General features: G+C 34.3%; 1 protein-coding gene across 1 annotated transcript in view; it reads right to left on the reverse strand.

Moving 5' to 3' along the window:
* The window catches only part of LOC149769845 (protein mono-ADP-ribosyltransferase PARP14-like), a gene marked incomplete at its 3' end in the record, with an annotated part of 111194 nt that overhangs the window by 36399 nt on the left and 51844 nt on the right, over positions 1 to 22951 (reverse strand). Inside the window, exons 12-16 of the mRNA XM_089949753.1 lie at positions 17964 to 18143; positions 17190 to 17551; positions 15613 to 15745; positions 11287 to 11615; positions 4811 to 5032 (exon numbers count right to left, since the gene is read on the reverse strand). Of these exons, the coding sequence (XP_089805879.1) occupies positions 4811 to 5032; positions 11287 to 11615; positions 15613 to 15745; positions 17190 to 17551; positions 17964 to 18143 (1226 nt within the window). The remainder of the gene's footprint in view (positions 1 to 4810; positions 5033 to 11286; positions 11616 to 15612; positions 15746 to 17189; positions 17552 to 17963; positions 18144 to 22951) is intronic.

Here is a 22951-nt window from a genome sequence, read left to right on the forward strand (position 1 = left end):
ATATTGACAGAAACATGATGTATATTTACTTAATATCAGTGTGGTTGTGATTATGTTAGTGCTGCACGTGTGTGTATGGCATTGATATCTGACAATGATAATACTATCAACTATTTCTTTCTTTGTAAGTGTATTCAATGCATTGAGAAAGTTAATTTTTTTTCTCTCATTCAGATTAAAATTTTCAATCATTTTCTGTATGCTTGTATGAAAAGATAGCATGGTATTCACCGGACGATATTGTGGTGACCCCTCTTAAATGGCCCTACTGACAAGCAGCCACCCTCTTTTGATGGCCAGAATCCCATGGAACTCAAATGAGTTTGTGCAAATAATGTCAAATTTAAATTCATAAGTGGACACATCCTTGAGTTCATAGATGGAAATCTCACAGGTATTTGTTGATTTCTATAACATAAAATAGATTATCATATGTTCCAATGGGCTGAAAACGTACCCAACTTTAATCCACACAAAGAGATAATCTGATTATCCTTACTACTCTGTGTTCTTTTGACAACTAGCTATTATTATCACTGATAATTACAAGGATGACAAAATCTAACAGCAGAGAAGTATACAATGTTCAGCTCAAGTCAGTGTGACATCCATTTGCCATGAAATGAAAAAAGGTATGTCAGCTGTTGTGGTTTCTCTCTGTTACATTAAGACATGTCTCATCCATTATTATTCAAAAACATTCTTAAAGTTTACAGTTAAAGAGTGGATGAGAAAGTGTAATAGAAAACAAAATACTGAGTTGTGACCTTGACCTTGAAGACAGCACCCCCAATGTGGCATTCTACAAACCATCTTGATAAATCACATACAATGGGGATTCTAAAACAGCATAAACATGGGCACAATTTTCTGAAGTACCAATGAAAAACTGAGAGGCATCAACATCAACAATGAGAAGAGAGAGAGAGAGAGAGAATTGGTGTGGGTGGATGGTGTTAATTATTTGAATGCTCATTTAATAGTCATACTGAGAATAATTGACAAATAGCTTTATTCTAACAAAAACGTTGTTCATTATTTTTTTATAAATTACCTTTATATTAAATAACCAATTTCTTAAAGATTGTTAAAAACATTACTCCAAGAGGTTCAATATGTATGTATATCAGAAAAAATATTGTTTTAACATTCTCGTGTCATTGTTGGTTCAGAATAGATTTCTTTTTTCAAAAAATCTATGGTTGGACATTCATTTCAAGAAACAACTATCCAAAAACTCAATTTTGTTTTGTTTTATCAGTAAATATTGATACTTACAGGGATTTTACTATAGGTAATCACGAAGTTTCTGCTTATCCTTAAGTAAACCTCCAAGTTCCAATTTAGGAATTTTAAATTCAATAGCCACTTTAGATCTTGCTTCTCTAGAATAAACCACTCCATATAAAACTAAGCTTTTCATGCACTTTAAGTACACTGTCTGCCTCCTTTCTTTGCTACTCAGGATCAGATCTGCCAATGCCTGGCTATTATTATGCAAATACCTTTTTCCATAGACATAGAACATGACTGATTATTTGGGAGTATGATAACTGTTTTAATGTGCCAAATTCTTCTATACTGTATTGAAGTCTGTTTGCTATCAGTGTCATTGTCCATGCAACAAATGAAGTAATTTTTATGAAAAAGGTAACTGGCTTCATCACTTTTTTCATGAATCTATCATCAATCACCAGCTGAGAAGAAACATTTTTACTTTGAAGTCTACCTCTAAGTTTGTCAACAATGGCAAGTCAGGAAGGTGTTGAGCTTTGATGTTACTTTTTAGCATCGATTGTTTCAAAAGAAACCTTAATTTCTGAATGCAAATTTTTTTATCTTGACTAGGTAAAACAAATTTTCAACTTATGGACTCAGAAATGCAATATAGTTCATTTGTGATATTTTCATGTATCAATGTTTTTTCTTTTTCTCTTATTATCAATATTAACATATACAAACTAAAAGCTCCAGAAACATAGACTGAAAGACTACATTACTACAATGATCAAAAGTTAATACAGTGACAATATTTGCAATGACCTTAGAATACATATGAACAGTTCAAAATAAACAGGAAATGATAGAGATTTACAACCTCTGGAGCCAAAACCTCTTCCAACCTCCAGTCGAGAGTACATGCAGTTAATGAAGTTCTACCAGGGATATCTGTTTAAAGCCATGAGAAATACAAAGCCACATAATAATATCAATCAGTGCAATTAGAGATTGATTTTACAGTGTTGGCAAACACCAAGTTTTGCCATTTCTGGCAATTTACAGGGCATTATTTATAGATATGATGTGTTTAGCTTATGCCTAATACAAGTTAAACAATCAGGTGGAGGGGTGTGGGTGGCAAGAAGTAAGAACAAGAAGAAATTACACACAGATAAAGCTTAAACCAAACTGACATGCAAAACTGGAGGTTATTTTTATTTGTACATCAAAAATACAATCATATCTACCACAGATACCCATTTCACAACTAAATTTGCATAATGGTAGGCATTTCTGCTGAATTGCAAAAGATGATAATATGATAGATGTACAGGAAAAATAAACCACTGCTGTAACATGGAGAAAAGTTTTTTTCACATAAGCACATGCTAATTGGTCCCACCCATTTTACCTTCATTTATTATTGCTTTTAACTGTACTTGTCCAAAATGTGTCCAACTTTTAACTCATCAAAGGTTAGTTGTGGTTCCCAAAGATTCAGTGTCATTTGGGAAATTATGGACATAATTTCAGTAATTTCATATTGTTAGCCTAATTGTTAACTCCTGTATAAATATGCACTTGAATTCATGTTCCTTGGCGACAAAATGTTTTATTTATATTTATGTCAACTTCTTATAAAGGATAATTGGGTCAAACTGGAACAAATTTTGAACTAAACTAATAATCAATATTGATTGACATTTGGGTACAGTTTGCAGTAATTGTCATGTGGACTGAAAGAACGTACTGTGTCAAATAAATTAAATCTGTATTAAATGAAAATATACATACAAGTCCATCTCCTACCTAAAATACTTAAGTGATTACATTTTTTCATCACTTCCTTCCGTCTGTTTGGTAATATTACATCTGAACTTGTCAGATGACCAAACCAGCAATTCTAAGTATATTTATTAAGCTGTTAGTCATGGAATGCAGCATCGTGTGCTTCATGGAACCTGTGTAAAAAAAAGCTGATCAATTGAAAAAGTAAACACCAATCTGATTAAAATCATATCTTGCAGCTTCACATACGACAGTGCAGACCTGATTTTAATCATATTGATGTAAATGTGTGTCTAGTTCCTGAGAAAATGTGTTGCATGGACATGTATATTTGGGTTGCAAGTACAGTGGTACTAAATAGGCTGGCCTAACAGTAGTTGCACATTGGATAGCACTGTGTAAATTCACTGTGTGGGAACATGTTAGGCAAACAATTTAAAAGTCATCGTCAGAATGAAACCCACTAATACTTACATGTGATTTCTTTTTCCTCTTTTATTTTTAGTTTAAAAGTAGAATCTCTCTCTCTCTCTCATGGTAAAATTACTATAATTATACTTTGTATATTCTGTGAAACACTGAAATAGTCTCAGCATTCATTGCATGGAAATCTTTAATCTCTTGAAATACATGTATGTGATTGCATTTAAATGGACAAGAATTTGAATATTAAATGGCACTGTGACTAAAACTTTCAAAGAGTAATCAGCACTGTGTACTGCAGCTCAGCCAACAAGTAAGTTTCATGCGCTGTGGTGGATGACCATGAATACATAATTATACTGCTCTGATTTCTATCTGGGGAAATAAAACTAATAATCTATCCACTACAATTTATGACAAGACAGTGTGAAAAGGATTAAAGTCCACTGTGGTGGTATAGTGTGTATACTGTATGTTAGATACTTTATTGATGTTACCTGCATGATATTACATTACTAATTTTTGAAATAGTTTTTGATTGGTCAAGTGAAATGAGCTGATTTGATGGTCATGACTGTGACCATTAGCTCTTATGCAGGTTTAAGATTTGCTTGCCTTTTAACTTTCGCTTTAATATTCTAACCCCTTTTTTTGATATGATACATAAGACATAATTGCATGATGTTACAAAGCAGGTCTGCATTTACTTGATTGCAAAATTGTTTTGATGTGGTGCTTTACAGCACAGCAACACAAATACATTACTTAGTGCTGAGGCACTTGGACTAAAGTGCCTTGCCCAAGTACACACCACGGTAGCTGACCCAGGCTGACCTGATGGTAGGATTTGAACCCACTCCCGTTTTGTCAAGAGTCAGACATGCTAACCACTGAGCTACCACAGCTCCTGATTTCAAAACTTGAATAAAAACAGCAAGCAGCAGATCATATTATATTCCTGTAAGTAGCTGAAAGGTATTCATCAGCAAATGCTTCCTGTTTTGTTTTTTATTCAAATAAAGATTGTACAGATTCTACCACTGATGAAAATGTAATCACATCATTAGTTGTTAGGTTTTGTCTGCACTGACAAGAACATTGTCACAGCCTGCACAGTGTCATATCATTGATTATCATGCAAAAGGCCATCCGACATTAGAAAATTTAGTGACATCTTGAAAATAGTCCTATTTGGAGTCTATTCTTGAAACGAATTCACCTTTATTATTGTCTGTTTATCATTCATCAGTCTGATCTCACTTTAAATGAAATGCATCTATCAGTTCATTAATTAGCATTCACCCTGCACTTTATTTTGTTTGCATTCTATTCTATTTTATATTTCAATGGCATAATCTACATTGGCAAATAACATTACCTTGATTGTTGGATCATCTTTTTGGTAGACCACAAATCTGACGTCTGTAACTGATGAAGTTGGATTATCCTTGCTATATGCAGAAATATGCTTAAACATTTCCTTAGCAACGATATCTTTTGGGTAATTCAGATTTCCTGTTCCGAGGGCTGGGAAAGCAATACTTGTAAAACCACCTTTCATACATTGATCCAGGCACTGCTTCATCAGTCCATGAAGCATCTGTAATAAAATTAAAAGACCTTACCAATTTAATGTTGTACAAATGTACATTTATTTTTTCATATAAAAACAGCTAAACTGTTTATTCCTCCTCGCAGGACAGGATGGAATCATGCGAAGTTTAACAACAGTGACGAAAACTAATAATAATAATAATTCTTTGTTTATAGAGGGTGACTCATTAGTCAAGGACTATTCTCCCTTGAGGCCCTCTAAGGAGAGTATAACAACGCACATTATATGAAGATAGCAATAATTACTGTTTATTTTAACATGTTTAGTATTAAAACACTAAATTCCATTATCTGTTAGAAGCACCTACATGCTCATGATATCTCTTCTTAAATACTCTAATATTTTCAGCAGATTTTACATGTAGTGGAAGCTTGTTCCATAGAACTGTACCAGGGTATTGGAAGCTCTATTTAAATTGCTCTGTTCTTGGTTTTGGTGCTAGAAGGTTTCCATGTGATATTGATTTCAACTGTTATTGTGTTGAAAAAGGCCTGAATAAGTCCTGAAAATACTCTGGTGCAGATAAAAGCTAAGGGTGAGCTTGCAGAGGCTGCTCACATGGCAGATCCTGGTAAAAAAATTTCATCCAAAGATATTTCCCATACAATTCGGGAAATTCTAGGAACATACCCACCACCTTCGATTGGAGTTATAGAGTGTAGTTAGGTAAAGGCAGGGGCATGTAAGGTGACAATGGTGGCATAGTACACGTGTTAAGGTACAGTTGCAAAGGCTTATGATGTACAATGCTGACAATTTAATCTAGCTGAGGTCCCATCAATAAAAAGATCAAAAAAACTTGCTTGATATTAAAAGAAAATGTTGTGAATGTGCAGAAAAAAATGGGTAAGAGTCCTACTAAACTGGTTAAGGCCAACTTACATCATGCTTTAATATAGGAAAGAATTGTGAAATGTCTTAGATGTTGTACTGTGTCATTAAATTCTTTTTTTAGACATCACTATATGAATATGTAATTATCTACATGAATCATATTTTGCTTTGCCCTCAAAAGATTTATTTTTATAATTTATTTGACTGCACAGCTTTTTTTCTTCTCAGATATTTCACCTTGGAGGCTGTTTATGTCACTGCAAAGAAAGTGTTGTGAAAAACCCTTACCTACTAAAATTACTACAAGAGACAATGGACCACCTGAGGCCTAAGCAGTACTGCCTGAAGTAGATCATGGAATGATACTATATTCCCAAAATGAAGTGAAATGGGCAAGTTACTAAGACAGAATTACTGGAGGAAAACTTTAGCAAAACATGTTCAAAGACACAACTGCCCACACACACACACACCAGCACATGAACCCACCAAAGACGACTCAAACACCTCAGATAACCCCCATCTCAGAACTTATGGTCAAAATTTTATCAATAGGAATCCATGGCTAAATGTTTTGCAAATTTACCATAACATAAAATATCTTCCCCTTCTAAGTGGCACTAGTTTAAGTCGAGCAATATATGAGTGAGAATGCTAGAATTTGCAGGTCAGGTGGAAGGGTTTACAAATATAGGAAGGAAAGTATTCTATAAGAATTATAATTTATTAAAATAAAATTGCTTTGTCCTTCAGTTACATTCTCCACTAATATCAAGGTTAGTAGAATAGGTAAGAAATAGAATAAATATATGATTTTCCAACCCTTACCACTGACCTCCTCTGAGGAAAGAATGTCTAAATACCCAAAAGTGAAGGATAAGCAAGTCACTTAATAAGTTTTAGAAGGCAGTAGCAGAATGATGGTTATGTAACCTGTGTCAACAACACTCAGATAAGGGTGTCTCAGTCCATTACTTAATACAATACCAGGAAGAAGACAAAACCCTTGAAAGATTGTGCAGACCTCAAAAGGGTCTTGTGACCATCTGGGCTGAAGACTGGACTTATTTCACATCTTTCTGATTCTAGATCTCAGAGATAAAATTTGTGCATACTAGCTGATGGTTTCTGTTATATCTCAGCTCAAAACATTGCTTTGGAACATAAGAATCACAAAGACTGCTCTATTTTCATGAGCAGATAAAATTCTTATGAGGCAATATAATCCCAAAATAATTAAGAATATACTAAGCATACTACCATATTTGCTGGCCTATAAGTCGATGCGATGTATTAATCGAATCAGCAAATTTGGCAAAATTTCATTTCTTCATCCTTATATAAGTCAATGCTGAATATAAGACGAGGCCAGATCAACACCTTGGGTTGTATTTGTCACATTATTCCACACAGCATCGTGAAATTTTTTATCCTACCTGTAACTCAGTAACCTTTCCAGTCAGGATCATGAAACGCAACAAATTAAAGTACCGAATTTGTTTCACAAGAAGAACGTATTTTAAATGTATTACGCACTTTTTGCTACATATAATGATGCTGACCCAAACATTTATTGAGTTACAGATAGGATAAAACTTGTGATGCTGTGTGGAATTAAATTATAATAACTTCCAGTTTCATAAATATTAAAAGTATCACTGTATGCTATCTCAGATTACCAGCAATAGGGAAATTGCATCATTAATACTAAACTGGATTTTCAGGGGTGGGGGTAGGGGGAGGGGAAGAGAGAAAAAGAGAAGGATGCATACGTATTCCATCACATTTTTCTTTTTTGCATCTTGTGTTCAAAATCAAATATGGTCCGATATATGAGAAAGAAAGAGAGAGAGAGAGAGAAAGTTCAGCTCTTCATGGATTTTTTAGTTCTTTTTTTCAACTTATTGCACCCATGCTGCTTAAGCTTTTGTCAAAGAGAGAAAACATTAATAAATGAAACAGTAAATGTAAACTAAGAAAATACATACCAGACTCCTTCAGGGTTTAAATATTCACAATACTTATGTCCATATAGTCTCCAAGATGTTAAATCCCAAGAATGACCATTTTACATGCTGTCTAATTTTCTTTGCAAGTATCAAGACCTCTTAATTACCAACAATTAAGATTTTGTTTTGTTACACAAGTAAAATCAGTCATCAGTTAAGTGAACAATACAGATTTACAATCGTGAAGACATCTCTGTCTATCTGTCTATCTCTTTCTATCTCTCAATGCCGGGCATAAGGATTATTTGATCACTAGGTGCAAGAAGAAAATTGTGAAGGAATATGTCTTTGTCATAGTTCTTAATCTTCTAACTTGTAAATTCTAATGCACATACATGTATATGTAGTTAAATTTAAACAACATATATTACAAACAACATACATTACTGGTGCATGCTGCTTTGGCGCAATTATATCTGATCTATGTTAATTTTTAATACTGACAATCATGTGATTGTTTAAAATACTCACTGTGGGATCCTATAATTGTTCATATATGATCTCTTCCCCGAGAATTATTTTCCATAGGAAAATTATGATAAAGTGATTCGGATGATGTAATCTATATTTAAGTCAGAGTATAAGATGAAGCTAAGATTTTATGGTCCAAAAGTATCAATGTCTTGTAGGCCGGCAAATACAGCACTCAGTTCAGCCACAATGTCAGGGCTGCTTGGGGTTATATTCTCTTTTTCTGTTTTAACTCATTTGGCCCTGATCCCGTCTGTATGAGCCATCCGGTTTCTTCATTCAACGTCTGATCCCGCCTGTAGTCGTGGTTTGTTTACTGCATTCAATGACCGATCCCGTCTCCCGTTGTGGTGAATGTGTGTTAGATACAACATCTCTGATTGGTTAAAAATGTGTTTTTTGCAAGAATCAGACCAATATTAAGCCAATAAGAAATGATTTTACTTTCATTTGTGCAAATTTAAAGTGTTCAGAAGCCAAGGTTACTATTTGAGAGCAGTTTCACAACACGTGTTCTGTTCATGAAAAATCGTAAATAATGGCAGATGTAAGAGTGATTTTTGATGACAATGAGAGTGAAAACAATGAGGTGTTTCTTGGGTTTGATATCAAAAATATTGAGCAAGCAGAGGAAAGATATGTTCAGCAGTTGGATACTTTGCGAGATTTAGATTCAGATATAGAAGTTTCTGAGACTGAATCGTCAGAATAAGAGGATGCTGATAGCAATGATGATAAGGCTGATGACATATTTCTAAAAATGTTGCACATAATTCTGTAAATATTGTATAAATAAGTTGTGAAAGACTTGGATAAATTGGAAAAAAATAAATCACTGTAGACAAATTCATTTGGAATAATTGGTGAAAATTCTGTAGATTTTTTTTGGATATAAGAAGAGAAATTAAGGTAAGAGTGAATGCATGGGCATGATGTTTACAAAATATTCCAAATCATTAAAAACTCTCTGGGGCACAAGCAGCTAGACACAGTATAGTGCTGCTGGGGCATAGCAGCACAGTGATACTGATAATGGTGCTGGGGCTGAATGGGTTAATAGTCAGAAAAAGATGTTTTCAAGACCTTTTGCCCTTTGCAGTGCATTTTAAATAAATTTGAGAGCACAGACCATGTTTTGTTTAGTTGCTTTTCTCAATATGTCAGTAGAAGAGAGAGCCCAAATAACCACCTTTTGATTACCCCCAGAGGATAACCAGTTCTTAGCAATGCAAAATTAACTAAAACCACCTGGCTTTTTTTCATTAAGACCATGGAATCATCCAATCTGAACTGGCAATAGTTTCAATTCACTGAAAGGGAGTACAACTCATTCATCATGTATGTCAAAGATAGTGCTATCAGAAAGCTTGTCTTGTAATTGCTAATTAGTTTCGCAGAGGTTAAGGGTTCAATTTCCCATGTCAAAACCCAGATTTCATTTGGAAATAGTAAGAGTGATTTAGGAAATTTAGGTCATAGCTGGCCATCAAGTCTGACAGATATACTTGTTCTGACCTATATTCACTCTAATGTGAAGCTTATACATGTCCAAAATTATGGAGTACTATCATCTGACATTAACCAGAGTTTCTCCTTAAAGAACCAGAGATAAAAGTTAGCCACATGAGATGTCCAGGCATTTAAGGGACTTATAATGTTATCTTTGCATCAGTGCCTTAATACTGATCACTTCTCTTCATATGCTTTCAAAGTGGAGGGCAGGCATGAAGAAGAAGTTAGTCCAAACAGGGATACATTTTTGCTGGACTCTTCCATGGGAATGATGTCTATTGCTATTTTGAGCTATTCTGAGTATACTGTTCACCCATGATTTTGTCCAATCAGGTCTAATCACACAGTCACTTAGTTAACATATATTCTCTTTAAAGCACACTGCACTCTTGTGCTTGCAATTAAAACCACAGCATACATGTATGTGATGCTACTGTGTGTGACTTACCAGATCAGAAAACAATAAGTCCACAAACTTAGTAAAATATGAAAATCTACACAAAAAATCCCCAACTAAGCTTGCTAATCCTTGATCACATAAAATTTCATCACAATTATTAATAGAGGGTTCAAAATCACTAATATCCATGAATAAATTCGGTAAGGCCATATGGGACAGTGATACTTGTGTCACCTGAAAACTTAACTAGCAACACCTAGTGCAGGAAAGGGGAGTATTGGGTAAGAGTTTCTTCCATTTCTCAGGATGGTATATAGATATGAAAAACAAATTTTTGTCTTTCTGAATTGCTGGATTCACTTAGTAGTGAAGCTCATATTTCTAACATTGTTGTGATTGAAGAACATATCTAAAGAAGAAAACACTAACTCTTAGTTACATTAGACTCAGCATGTTCCAAAATTAACTGCACTGTTGTAGTTCTGAAATCAGTGATTCAAATTCACTTTCTTGTGAGAAGATGAAAAAAAGCTGAGACAATCACTATCACGATTTTGACATAATAATTACAGCAAAATGTTTAAAGCAAGTACAAACTAATCGAAGCAATTCCATCATTTATTGATCTTATCACTGAAACATTTGTCGATAATTAGTGTGCAGCATAACACACTTTGTTTATCAATGTCACCGCATTACCTTAAAGACACTTAAAATCATGACTGCCTCATGCCTGATATCAATTGTGCCAAATATTTAAAATGTGCTCTGGAGTAAACAGCAAAAGTTGTGCAAAAACCTTGGATCAGATGTTTATGTTCAATGGTTGCAAGAGAAGAAGATATAGAATGAGTTGCTTATGTCCCAGTGTGCAACACTTCTATGTAAATAAGATGAATATTAAACAAAACAGTTTTTGTTGTAAGCAGTTATCCACCAATTTTTTCTAACCAAAGTCATCCACCTTGAGTCATACATAATGAATATTTCAGTCAACAAGTTTTTGTGCTTACTTTTGTAGATGCAGATGCATCACTCCATTGTGCTAATGCCCCATGGCACACCATCTGACAGGTTAAATTTCCACCTCCAGTTACAGCAACGTCCCCATCCTTGATTCCATTGGGATATTTCTTCTTGCACTCATCCTGAAGACTCTGTCCACCCTGCTTCAGCAGTGAGTGGGATACAGCTCCATGGGTTAGATCTAAGGATTTAGCTACTGTGTTTACAATAACATCCACTTTCTGGTTTGCCATTTCCCCCTTGACAACTTTGATGTTGATGTTTCCAAAGCTAGATGACTCAACAGATACTTTGTTGGCTGGCATGCTTGGCAACACTGAACAAATGAAGAACAAGCAAAAAAAGTGATGAATAAAATGGAAACTAATGGAAATATGTATATATATATATATATATATATATATATATATATATATATATATATATATATATATATATATATATATATTTGATGTAATTTATAATTGATTAAATTTAATTGTTTGTAAGTTTTATTTAAAAAAAATTAATTTCATTACAAATCAAAATAAGTAATTTTGTTTACTAGGAATTTGATCTTTTCCAGAAAATTTAGTTAGACCTGACTCTAATCGTAAACACCAAACTTTGTATCTTATGCTGACCTAGCTCCAGACCTTAATTCAAAAATTACTAAGACAAGTAAAGAACTTTTTATTTTTATCTTATTCTTAAAGTAAAATGTTTGGTTTTTGTCAAGGTCATACTGGGACTACATACTTTTAGACACAAATACTTCTTGAAAATTCTAGAGAGTTGATCCTAATCCGGGAATTTGTTTTCCATTTCATGTTACTATATAACCTTTGTTTATAAAGACATTTCTCAGTTGGGCTTCTAAACACTGGGACGTAAAGATGTTTGTTTTGTTTTGAGACTTTGGAGTTATAATTTTTATTCAAATTATTTGGATTCTAAAAGATTAATTTTATTCCTGGAAATATTTGAGTGCTCATACAGAATTCTTGGACAAAGACCTTTATTTAAATTTGATTTGGAAATTCAAACACCAGAATATTATTGACTGTGGAATAAAAAAGAACTGTAGACGATACAACACCATAAAGGCTACAGTATACGTCATCACCTTCCATTTTGGATTCTTCATCGGGACTCGAACTTGAATTCATTAGAACATTTAATTATTAGGACTTCTAAAATTTCTTTTGTGGATTATTCTTGGTTTTTTAGGATCTGATTGTTAAAACCATAAGTTCTTATTTTTTCATTTCTATACGGTGTTTTTTCCAGGGAAATAAATTATTTGTTAAATTTTCAAAAGCTCGTTGCTTTCACTCTTTCTTTTGTCACTGTCTATTAGAGCCTAACATAAGAATATATATATATATATATTCCACTAAGCAGTTTTAAATATATGACTAAATAATACAAAACATTTACACTGAAAGTCTGGACAGTAAATGTCACCATCATGAATATAGTTGTAATGTAACCATCGCGTCACATTCCATCTATACCCGATTAATTAGTCTGCCAATATTCTTGCCATAAAGTTCATGTTGAAAAGATCACACAGAATGATTTTAAAAGTAAATGATTTTATTGTTGTTGTTGTTGTTGTAGGGTTTAATGCCACTTTTCAGTACACGATAGGCTATACATGGCAGACAGTATTAATGGTGGAGGAAGAACCGGGGAAAACCCTGGAAAGAACCACCAACCCACAAGAAGCTACTCCAGGCAAGCTTTCTCATATACAAAGGTAAATGATAAAGATAAATTCAGATAATGAAAATATACAAGGAACTATAGTTTATAATGTTGTCAGATTTGTGCAAGCTACTCCAAGAACCTACCACTTTTCACCAAAGTGAGATAACCTGCATTATTTGTGCTGCCAATTCAAACTTTATCGAGAGTTAGGAGACAATCCTATGATGTATACTCTTTCATACACAGTCAGACAGCTTTCAAATTAAATCCAGAATTTCTAACAAATTTAACAAGCTCTGGTAATTTCAACCAACTGTAATCTTGTTGTATAACTAGATTGGAGAATTGATAATTTATCTTTCAAAGAGATTACAAATACAGTGACATTTAGAAAGCAAAACTTAGTGAATGCAGAATTGTTTTCACAATTTACATTAATTGGTTTGTCACAAGCAATTCATTTTCCTTTAAAGATTTCAATACTTTAAAACTCAGTGGTGAAAATTTGTTTCTCTGTTTTCTTTAAATTTACTTGTGAACAGGTAGATATATACAATGGTTCTGTGGTAAGTCATATGTGGCCTGCAAAACACAACACAGTGCATGTTTTTTGACTTTTAATATGAAATACATTTTAATACAAAGGGCTGATGATGGTTTCTGACTTCACAGCCACACTCTAGGATATGGTTGGTACAAAACTGGTTTGTCACAAGCAATTCATTTTCCTTTAAAGACTTTGAATACTTTCAAATTCAATGATCTTTTATCTGTTTTTGGGCTGTTTAATGACTGAATACTCATTTTACAATCATGCTGATAATAACTGTTAATAATGCACTTTTTCTAATGAAGTTGTTCATTATTCTGTATAAATAACAGTTATTTTCGAAATGTGAAAGATTATAACAACTGGTTTCAACAAACACGAAATGTATGCAAAAACATCTGTGTATTACATTACTTTTCTTCATTTTGTTCATTATTCTGGTTCCCAGAGTGGTATTTTATAGTATACTGCCATGTCGGGAGTCAAAATATCCAGGAACTAACCAGCTGTTTATACATCGATCACCAAACAAGATTCTTTTGTTTCAAAAACTAGCGACATTTATTTCATGAGACAATCACCTACATTGAAACTCAGGCTGAGTTTCACATATCATGGTAAGATCTAATAATGACAAGAGAACTTGAGAATCAGTTTTCATAATGTTTGGATTAAAGTAGTGAAGCTGATATCTCCTGTGCTACCTGCAATGTAGTTGGAGAAGAATGTCAAGCATTGTGGTTTAATAAACTACATTTGTAGCACATTATGAGTTAGATCCTGTTACTTCCAAGGTGTCAGTAAGTAGAGGCTCAATTGGGGTGGCAACGGCTTGTGTATAAGTGAAGTGACAACTCTTGAAAACAGAGGCACCAAAATGGGTATCATACACTGGAAGTGTCTAGAGGTACTATCTGGGTTACTTGATCCATGAGAGTTCCTATATGAACTGGACATCATCTACACTGGATGTTGTCCACAAGAAGTTCCTAGCAGCAGTATATGGGTGAAACTGATCCATGATAGTACCTCTATAAACTGGATGTTGTCACACAAAGTGTCTGGCAGCACTATGCCTGTTAAGACTGCTTTATAACTGGGTTCTTGGTTACTGAGCCACTATACTTCATATTTTACTCCTAAAGTGCCTAGCAGCACTGTGTGGGTTGTGGAACTGGGCAAGTTTGTTTCTCTTGTGGCTGATGCAGTATGATCAATAGTGGTCATTGCCCATTGTGATCATTGTTTTATGACCAAGTCCAGTTGTGAAAGAACATGGCCATCCTGCTTGATAAGAAGTTGATAACTAATCAGTTTTAGTAACTTAAGTTACCTGTAGGTAAAATCAATGAAGCACCATTTAGTATAACTACAGGTATGAAGTGGAGGCGTTGTTGTTGTTGTTGTTGTACAGTTTAATGCCATTTTTCAGCAGAAGATAGGCTATACATGGTGGCCAATATAACTGGTGGAGGAAGAACAATTTAAAACTCTGAGAAGAACCACCAACCCACAAGAAACTACTGGCAAACTTTCTCACATACCCACATTAGCAAAGTGTGAGACTCAACACCCATGTTGACAGAGGTGAGATGGCAGTGATCTGGAACAGTAAGCGCTTTAGACCACTCAGCCACTCTGGGCCCCGTGGATGCTATGAGTAAACAATCTACAGAAAACTTAACCCACATATATATGACCACAAAGATATACAGTAATATAAATGAGTTTTCTAAAGCCCACACCAAACCTGCAATTAAAACAGGCACTGAAGCACTATTATTGATACTCAGAAAGAAGATGCTACAATATCAATTACAAGACAGTGTAGAAAGGCCTAATGACATTCTGTACAGGTAAAAAACAGTAAAGCATCACATATACAACTATGTGGACACTAAGAGAAGACAATACAGGAAACTTTTTTCTTCTGTATTGGAGGAGCATATATTTGTGAAAAACCAATAATCCATAGGCACAGGTATATTGTTTAAATACATTACACCAAAGTTCTATTAATTTCCCGCAACAACCGCCTCTGTCACAAACAAAGCTCAGTATGTCTAAGAACCTGCAATTGCTCCTGGTAGTCTAGATGCTTTAGTTCTTCTTGGTGTAGGTGTTGGTCTTTGCTTGACATCCCTAATGCTTTGCCTCCCATAGATGTTCTCTAAAGCTTCTGTGAAGCACATCACAGTCTGTGGCTAAAACAATAATACTAATTATTTTTTAAATTAATGATAAAATAAATTTTAATGATCAATACCAAAGAAACATCCAATTCAACATTGCCTTTTCAACATATTTAAAGCTAAAACTACATAATGTAAACTTAAAACAACTTTAGGCAATTGTATTATTAATGCATTATTAAAATACAAAATATACATTTAAAATGTCACATATATCTAACAACATAACATACAACAAATATTACAGAAATTTTAACATAGCAATACCATTTTAAAATATTTAGCAGACATGAATAGTTTTTGTTGGTCAATGTCAGGCTGTTGGTATGAACAAGAGATTGGCAAATAATACTTGGTTTAGTTGGGCGAAGCCCACTTTAAGATATTTTGCCTAAAAGGCAAAAAAGAGACACAACAAAACAAATTTATTTTAAAGACTGCATACATTTCATTGCTTTTGTTTCCCAAGCTAACCTTAAATATATAGATAAGGTTAGCTTGGGAAATAAAAACAAGGAGAGGACCTCAATATAACAACAAACCTGCCATTCACAACAGCCATCATAGGGTGCTTCCTTTGCTTTTATAAACAAACTGGCAATATCTGTAATTTTCTTACCATGGTGGCAGCCATATTTCATGGTGTATCAGCATCACCTCTCAAATTTGGTCAAATTCTGTTGAGCATTTAATTAAGGTTTTTCAAGTTTTAGAAACAGTGGCCATAACTGATGTCAGAATGGCATCATATGTACAAGTATGAAAGGTCTTCATGCCAGGATACTTACTGTTAAGACAGGCCAAATCCTATTCTATGGTTTTTGTACCACTGAAAGGATATGCTATTTCTATTACAGGGGGCTATATCTTATGGCAGATCACCGTCATTTGTACAAATCTGAAAGGTCCATAGTCCAGTATGCTTTCTCTCAAACTTGACCTTTTCTTGTCACTGGTTTTCAAGAAGTCATTAAAAGATTTTTTTATTTAAGTGTAACAGAAGCTTTTCTATTTTCAGTACAACAATGGCTGTATATGTAGGTGGATTAGCATCATTTGTATTAATCTAAAAGCTCTTCATGCCGGTATGCTTTGTACTATATTTCATTCCAGTGGATCTGAGGAGAATGTTCTAAATATCAATTGCTGATGAAAACATTACGAATTATGTATGACAGATGTAGGGCTATGACACAACCTCAATTGGCTTTACAGCTGGCAAGTGAGCCAAAGTAAGTTCTAATTCATACAATCTTGCCCAAGGAATAGTCATCATCTATTATCAAAATGTGGATCAATGTGACCTAAATATGTGTTCATGATTACACTGTGCCAATGAAATTTAAGCGTGAGATAGGAATATATGAAAGTATCTGCAAATGTTATATACTAAATTCATGCTTCTGCTTTTGAAGAAAATAAAAGAAAATTCATGCTCTAAAACCATGTTACTTACTTTGATGTCAGACAAGTAGACCTTAGTGATGGAGCTTCCCTGTTCTTCTCGGAAGAAATCCCTAATTGTTTCAGCAATAACCCTTGTGGACAGTTTCACAGGGCATGCAAAGATCCCTGAGCCCAGAGCTGGAATAGCTATGGACTTAAAACCTTGTTTAGCAGTTGTTTCCATGCATTGCCAAATGGTCTCTCTCAATGTTTCATCCTCATTATTATTACCACCTTTCCATACCGGACTTACAGCATGGATGATAATCTTAGCCCGTAGACTACCAGCTGATGTGACATGAATTTCACCCTCAGCTAGTTGTCCTTTCTTTCTGACATGCTGTCTGCATTCTTCACTAATGGCTCTTCCTCCTATATCCAATGAAAAGTTAAATTAGAAATAAAATAATTCTTGTTATTGAAACTTTAACTAATTATGGTACAATTCATACTTCTGACTAGAACAGAATATTATGCTATAAAGATGAAAGTAATCACAATTAACTAATTCATTTCACCTTTTCAATCATTGGATCAGGCATGTGCATGGACAGATGGTTGACTACCCATGTTCCATGATTTGCTTGCCTCAAGCACCATATGATGTTAAATTTTAGTCACCAGAAGCTGATTACAGAAGTAAATAGAACTTTGTGTACAACTGGCATGAAATGGATATGTTTACATACATATTTTCATTTTAGAAAATTAATAATTTTGTTTGGAAGACCTACACCTCCATACATGCAAATCTTATCATGTATGTATTGAGTTATAACATCACCTTTATCAACTATTGCCTTGGCAAGCCCTCCTCTATGTTCTAGCTTTGGATCAGCTGCATTCACCAAAACATCTGCTTCTATATCTGTTATATCCCCTAAAGCTGTGGCAATTATTTCTCCACTAAATGACTTGCATTCTGCTTGGATTACAAGGCCTGACGTTTCCATGTTAGCTACATCTGTGCAAAAAATAAATAACAAAATGTTATGTTGAATCTTCAGTGTAGGAACTCATGTGAACACTTTTTAAAATTCCTTTTCACTCCTACCTAACATACTTCATCAGCTTCCAACATCTTAAGCCCCACCCATAACGTTTTTGAAAGAACCCAGACTGTTCGGGTCTTGCACACATTTTAAACCTGAGACAGGGAACTCAGTGGTTATGTGTGAGGACTCATGACCAGAAGGGTAGCAGTACGGGCCCAGGTTTAAATTTGAAAAACTTGCATCATGACATGAAAATCTAATCAGGTCATCTAGATATGTATACAAACATGTCTACCAAATTTCATTGTCAGTCTCGAGTGGGTTTTGCTTAATCATGCCAATACAGTTTTTCCTTTGTTACTTTTCTGCTATCCAAAGCAGAGAGAACGTCATTAACTACTTTTAGAAGAGTAGTTTCAGTACTGTGGCAAGGGCAATATGCAGATTGTACATTGCTAAAAAGACTGTTTGAATTCAGATGAGATACAAGCTGGGATAGAACAACCTTTTCTAAGATTATTTATATGAAAGGGAGATTAGAAACTGGGCGGTAGTACTTTAAATCGTTATGGTCGAGTGTTGGTTTCTTCAGCAGAGGCTTTACAATGGCAGTTTTGAAAAATGATGGGAATTCCCTGGATGAGAGAGAGGTAATAATAACATCAGTTAGTGAAAGCGCGATCTAAGCACTCATTTTAGCAGCAGTGATGTTGGAATTGGATCAGGTTCACATGACTTTGGTGCACTCTTCATCATGATTGTACATACTAAATCCATAGAGAGTCAGGTTCAAATGCTGCTAATGGTTGCCACTGAAATGCTGTAACCCATCTGTATGGTGACAACGAGTCAATTGAAATTGTGTTATCAAGATTATCTCTAATGGTTTGTATTTTGTCACGGAATAAATTTGCAAACAGGTCCAGAAGGTTGACTGGAGAGAAGGTAGTTGGAAGTGGTGTACATCTGTTCCTTGACATTAGCCTGTTAGTAATCTTGAAGAGCTCTTTGCAGCTTTCCATGATCTTAGTAGTGTAGTGGGCTGATTTTGCTGCATCGACTATGTTTGTGACATTCTTCTTAGCGGCTTCATAGATTTGTTTAATAATAATGAGTCTAGTGGATACCCAAAGCCTCTCAGCATTACAGCAGACTCCTTTAGCAGTTTGGAGCTGGTCCCTAACACTGCTATACCATGGAGAACACTTTTGAATTGATACTCTGCACTTGGTGGCTGGGGCACATTTGTCGAGCAATGAACGCAGGCAGTTATCAAGTTGTTCTGCTGTAGAAGGTAAGCAAGTTGTTAGGTCTGCTTGGATGTCATGCATTTAAGTTTGATTCCATTTATCATACGGAGGTTTCTCTCAGTAGCAAATAAAGGTGGAGGGTTAGGGATTGATATGTCAAGATGGCATTTAATGCAGTGGTAATCTGATGCAAGTTCATAGGATAGCAGGGATCAGGACTGTAGAATATTATCATTATGTCTATGAGGAATCCAGTCTAAAATGTGACCTTGTTTATGGGTGGGTTGCTTAACTGACTGTTTGAGGCTGAAAACATTAAAGGTCACTGGCCACCCATATTGTACAAACATTTGATATTACTATAGTTATAAACACAATGCATTTGTTATGTATGCACACCATAAAAATGTTTCATTGGACTTAAAACTTTGCTCTTTTAAACGAAAAAATTATTTGGCAATCTCCGTAAACATTCAGTAATTTCCATCTGCCAAAACCGGATATGACGTACATTTATCCCTTTTATTCAACCTAGCCATTCCAGTGTTTAATTTCCCCACGTAAATGTCTATGTAATATAGTGTACGATGATGCTTTTGTACAGCAAATAAGGTGCACTGTGTTGCATACGAAAGTAACGAAAAGAGTGATGATGGGAAAAAGGGTTCTTTCTTTTTCCGTAAGACCATGTTTACCAGAAAAAGAATGGATTTAATCTGTGGGATCGAATAGGGGAGGGATGGGAAAGTTGTATCATGTATGTTAGATTATAGTGAATTCGGTCCAACTCAAAAGACAATTCAGCCCAACTTAACAATAGTTTGTACATGTTCTTTTTCTTCAAAAAAACAAGTAAATACTATGTTAGATAGGTTTTAGGAAGAAAAAAAAATTTAAACAAACTATGTTGATGTTCTTTCAAAGAAAATAATCATACTTCGTAACACACATAATTATGAGAGAAAACAAAAACTGACATATCTTGCTTGTTCTAATTAAAATATTTATATACATTATTTGATGCTAGAAAATATATGCATCTGCACAACGACATTCTCAATTTAAGTCTTCTGGTCAAATTAACAATAATGATTTATAAAACAATAATACTTAACAGGTAATATTCTACAGAATATGTATACATTTTGCTAAGGGTAGTGTACATGAGATATTATAACAAATATACTTAATTTTAGGCTTCAGGTTGTAACACTGCTGTATATAATACACACTTGGTTACACATGAGAGAGAGAGAGAGAATAATGTTGAGCATTTTGTCAGTGTTTAGCTGCTGCAATATGAAGCTCTTACCAGTTAATTTTATTGTTTGTATTATTCAAGTTGTCTTCATGTGTGCCTGCATAAATTGAAAGCTTGTCATTACTAGTCAATATCATCAATCATATTTGCTCCATTATTCCGTACAAATTAGAAAGGAAATAATTTTGTGTTTGTGCCCGGGTACAAAAGAAATTGATAAAAATACACTTATTTGAAAATTAAATGACAGAAATTAATCTTGCATTGTTATCATGTATTCATTTTTTTTTCATCATGCGAAAATTATTTTAAAAAATATATATCCACAAATTCTGTATATGTAGTGGATGCCGGTTTTCGTATGCATCCTTAGTGTAGTGTGTATCACTTATGTCAAATAACAAAATTGCAAATGAGATGAATATATCCAACTGCTTGAAGGCATGTGCCATTCACACATGATAAGTTACAGGATGCAAACTGAACCAGGTTGTATTGTATCTAGGTTAAATATAAGATGGTATCTTGCAAATAAAAATCTATTTTAAAATACATTCACTTTGAGTGTCAAATGATTATCTTTTCACTAGCATGGGTTACAAAAGTATTATTAAAGCAAGTTATTGTTGTGTATACTATGTGCCCAGCAAACATCAATTATGATTACATATGGCAAACAAATAGAAGCCCAGGTGATAAACACAACTGGCAGGGAGCAATAAATTCATTGTTTAAACTTACCGACAGGATATCACATACATAGGTTATTTTATTACAAAGCAAACCAACCCCAGAAAATGACTTTGGTATCTTTTAAGTGTGCCGATTTTTTCTTATGCAGTCGGCCGACAAAAGGAAGTCATGTTTGGTTCCTTTGGATTCTTTAAGTGTGCCAATTTCTTTTTTTTCTTCTTTTTTTTATAAAGTCTGCCAATATAGGGAAGCTAGCCTTGATTCCTTTTTACCTGTATTAACCGGAATTTTCAAAATAAATTGAAACAATGGAACAGTTTTGAAAGCGACACAATCTAGTGCATTGTGCACGCTTACCGATATAAGGATGAAAAGTAATTTAGTTTTCATTAGTTTCATCTAAATATTCCCTATCCATAGTTTATAGTGTTTTATTTTTCGACAACAACAAGCATGTACTTTGTCTTGTAGGGATAAATGTACGTCATTTCCTGTTGGTGTCCTCTATAGGTGGGCAATCGTAACTAAGAGGAAGTAACAGCATTTTATACTTCTATTTCGAGTAATTAAATTATTATTTCTTCTTTATCCTTGATAACTTTTTTTGTTCTTTTTGTGCTAGCATAAATACTTTTAATCATGTAATGCAAATCTGATGAAAATGGAGAATGTTGAAGTACGGCCGGTGACCTTTAATGAAATCTAGGAGTTTTGATTTGTTTGGGTTTCTGGGTTTGGACTAGTTCAAACGATGTGTGGTAGAAATGAAAAGTTTTGGTGTGGTTAAGACGTTTGATCATGGAGTTCTTTGTGTCAAATTTTTAAATTGTTGAGCTGGAAAGGGTATAAGGGAGATAACTGGAATTCTTCTTCCTGTTCTGCACTGGCCAGCTTTGAAACATTTCTATTTTCACTTCTGTTTACATTTAAGTAATGATGAATGTAGTCCCAGTTCATTTAGTCTAGAGCACAACATAGTGTGGAGAGCCAAGGAGTGAACATTTAAATCAATTAATGAGGGTTCATCATAGCATGAACGAACTGACTGGCATTTAGTATCATGTGATGATGGTTTGTTCAACAACAAAGGAAGTGGAGCAAGACAGTTGAGAAAAACTCTAATTGTTCTCATTTCCAAAACAAGGAGATGAAGAAACACATACGAACTGAACAGCCAATGCATGATGAACACAATAACACAGACGAAGACAGGCAACAAGCACATATGTCATGAAAAAAGGCACAAAAAACAGAACAGCTGCTTCAAGCAGGTTAGGCAAAATCGGTCATCTTGAAGAAAAAAAATCATATATATATGTCAATGCTTGAGAAGGTGATAATACCTGGGATGGTGCAATGCTTATGATGGTGCATATATATGGCAATGCTTATGATGGTACATATATATGGCAATGCTTGGGGTAGTGCATATACATGGCAATAACTGGGATGGTGCATTATATACATAGCAATGCATGGATGGTAATACCTGTCATATCTTATGAACTTATTATGCATAAATGTTCTTTATATACAAGTTGTCACTGTTGCAAGTTTGACTGTATACTCATTT

This window comes from Sinohyriopsis cumingii, unplaced genomic scaffold (assembly GCF_028554795.1).
Source record: "Sinohyriopsis cumingii isolate HCF-2022 unplaced genomic scaffold, ASM2855479v2 utg003218l, whole genome shotgun sequence".
NCBI lineage: Eukaryota > Metazoa > Mollusca > Bivalvia > Unionida > Unionidae > Sinohyriopsis > Sinohyriopsis cumingii.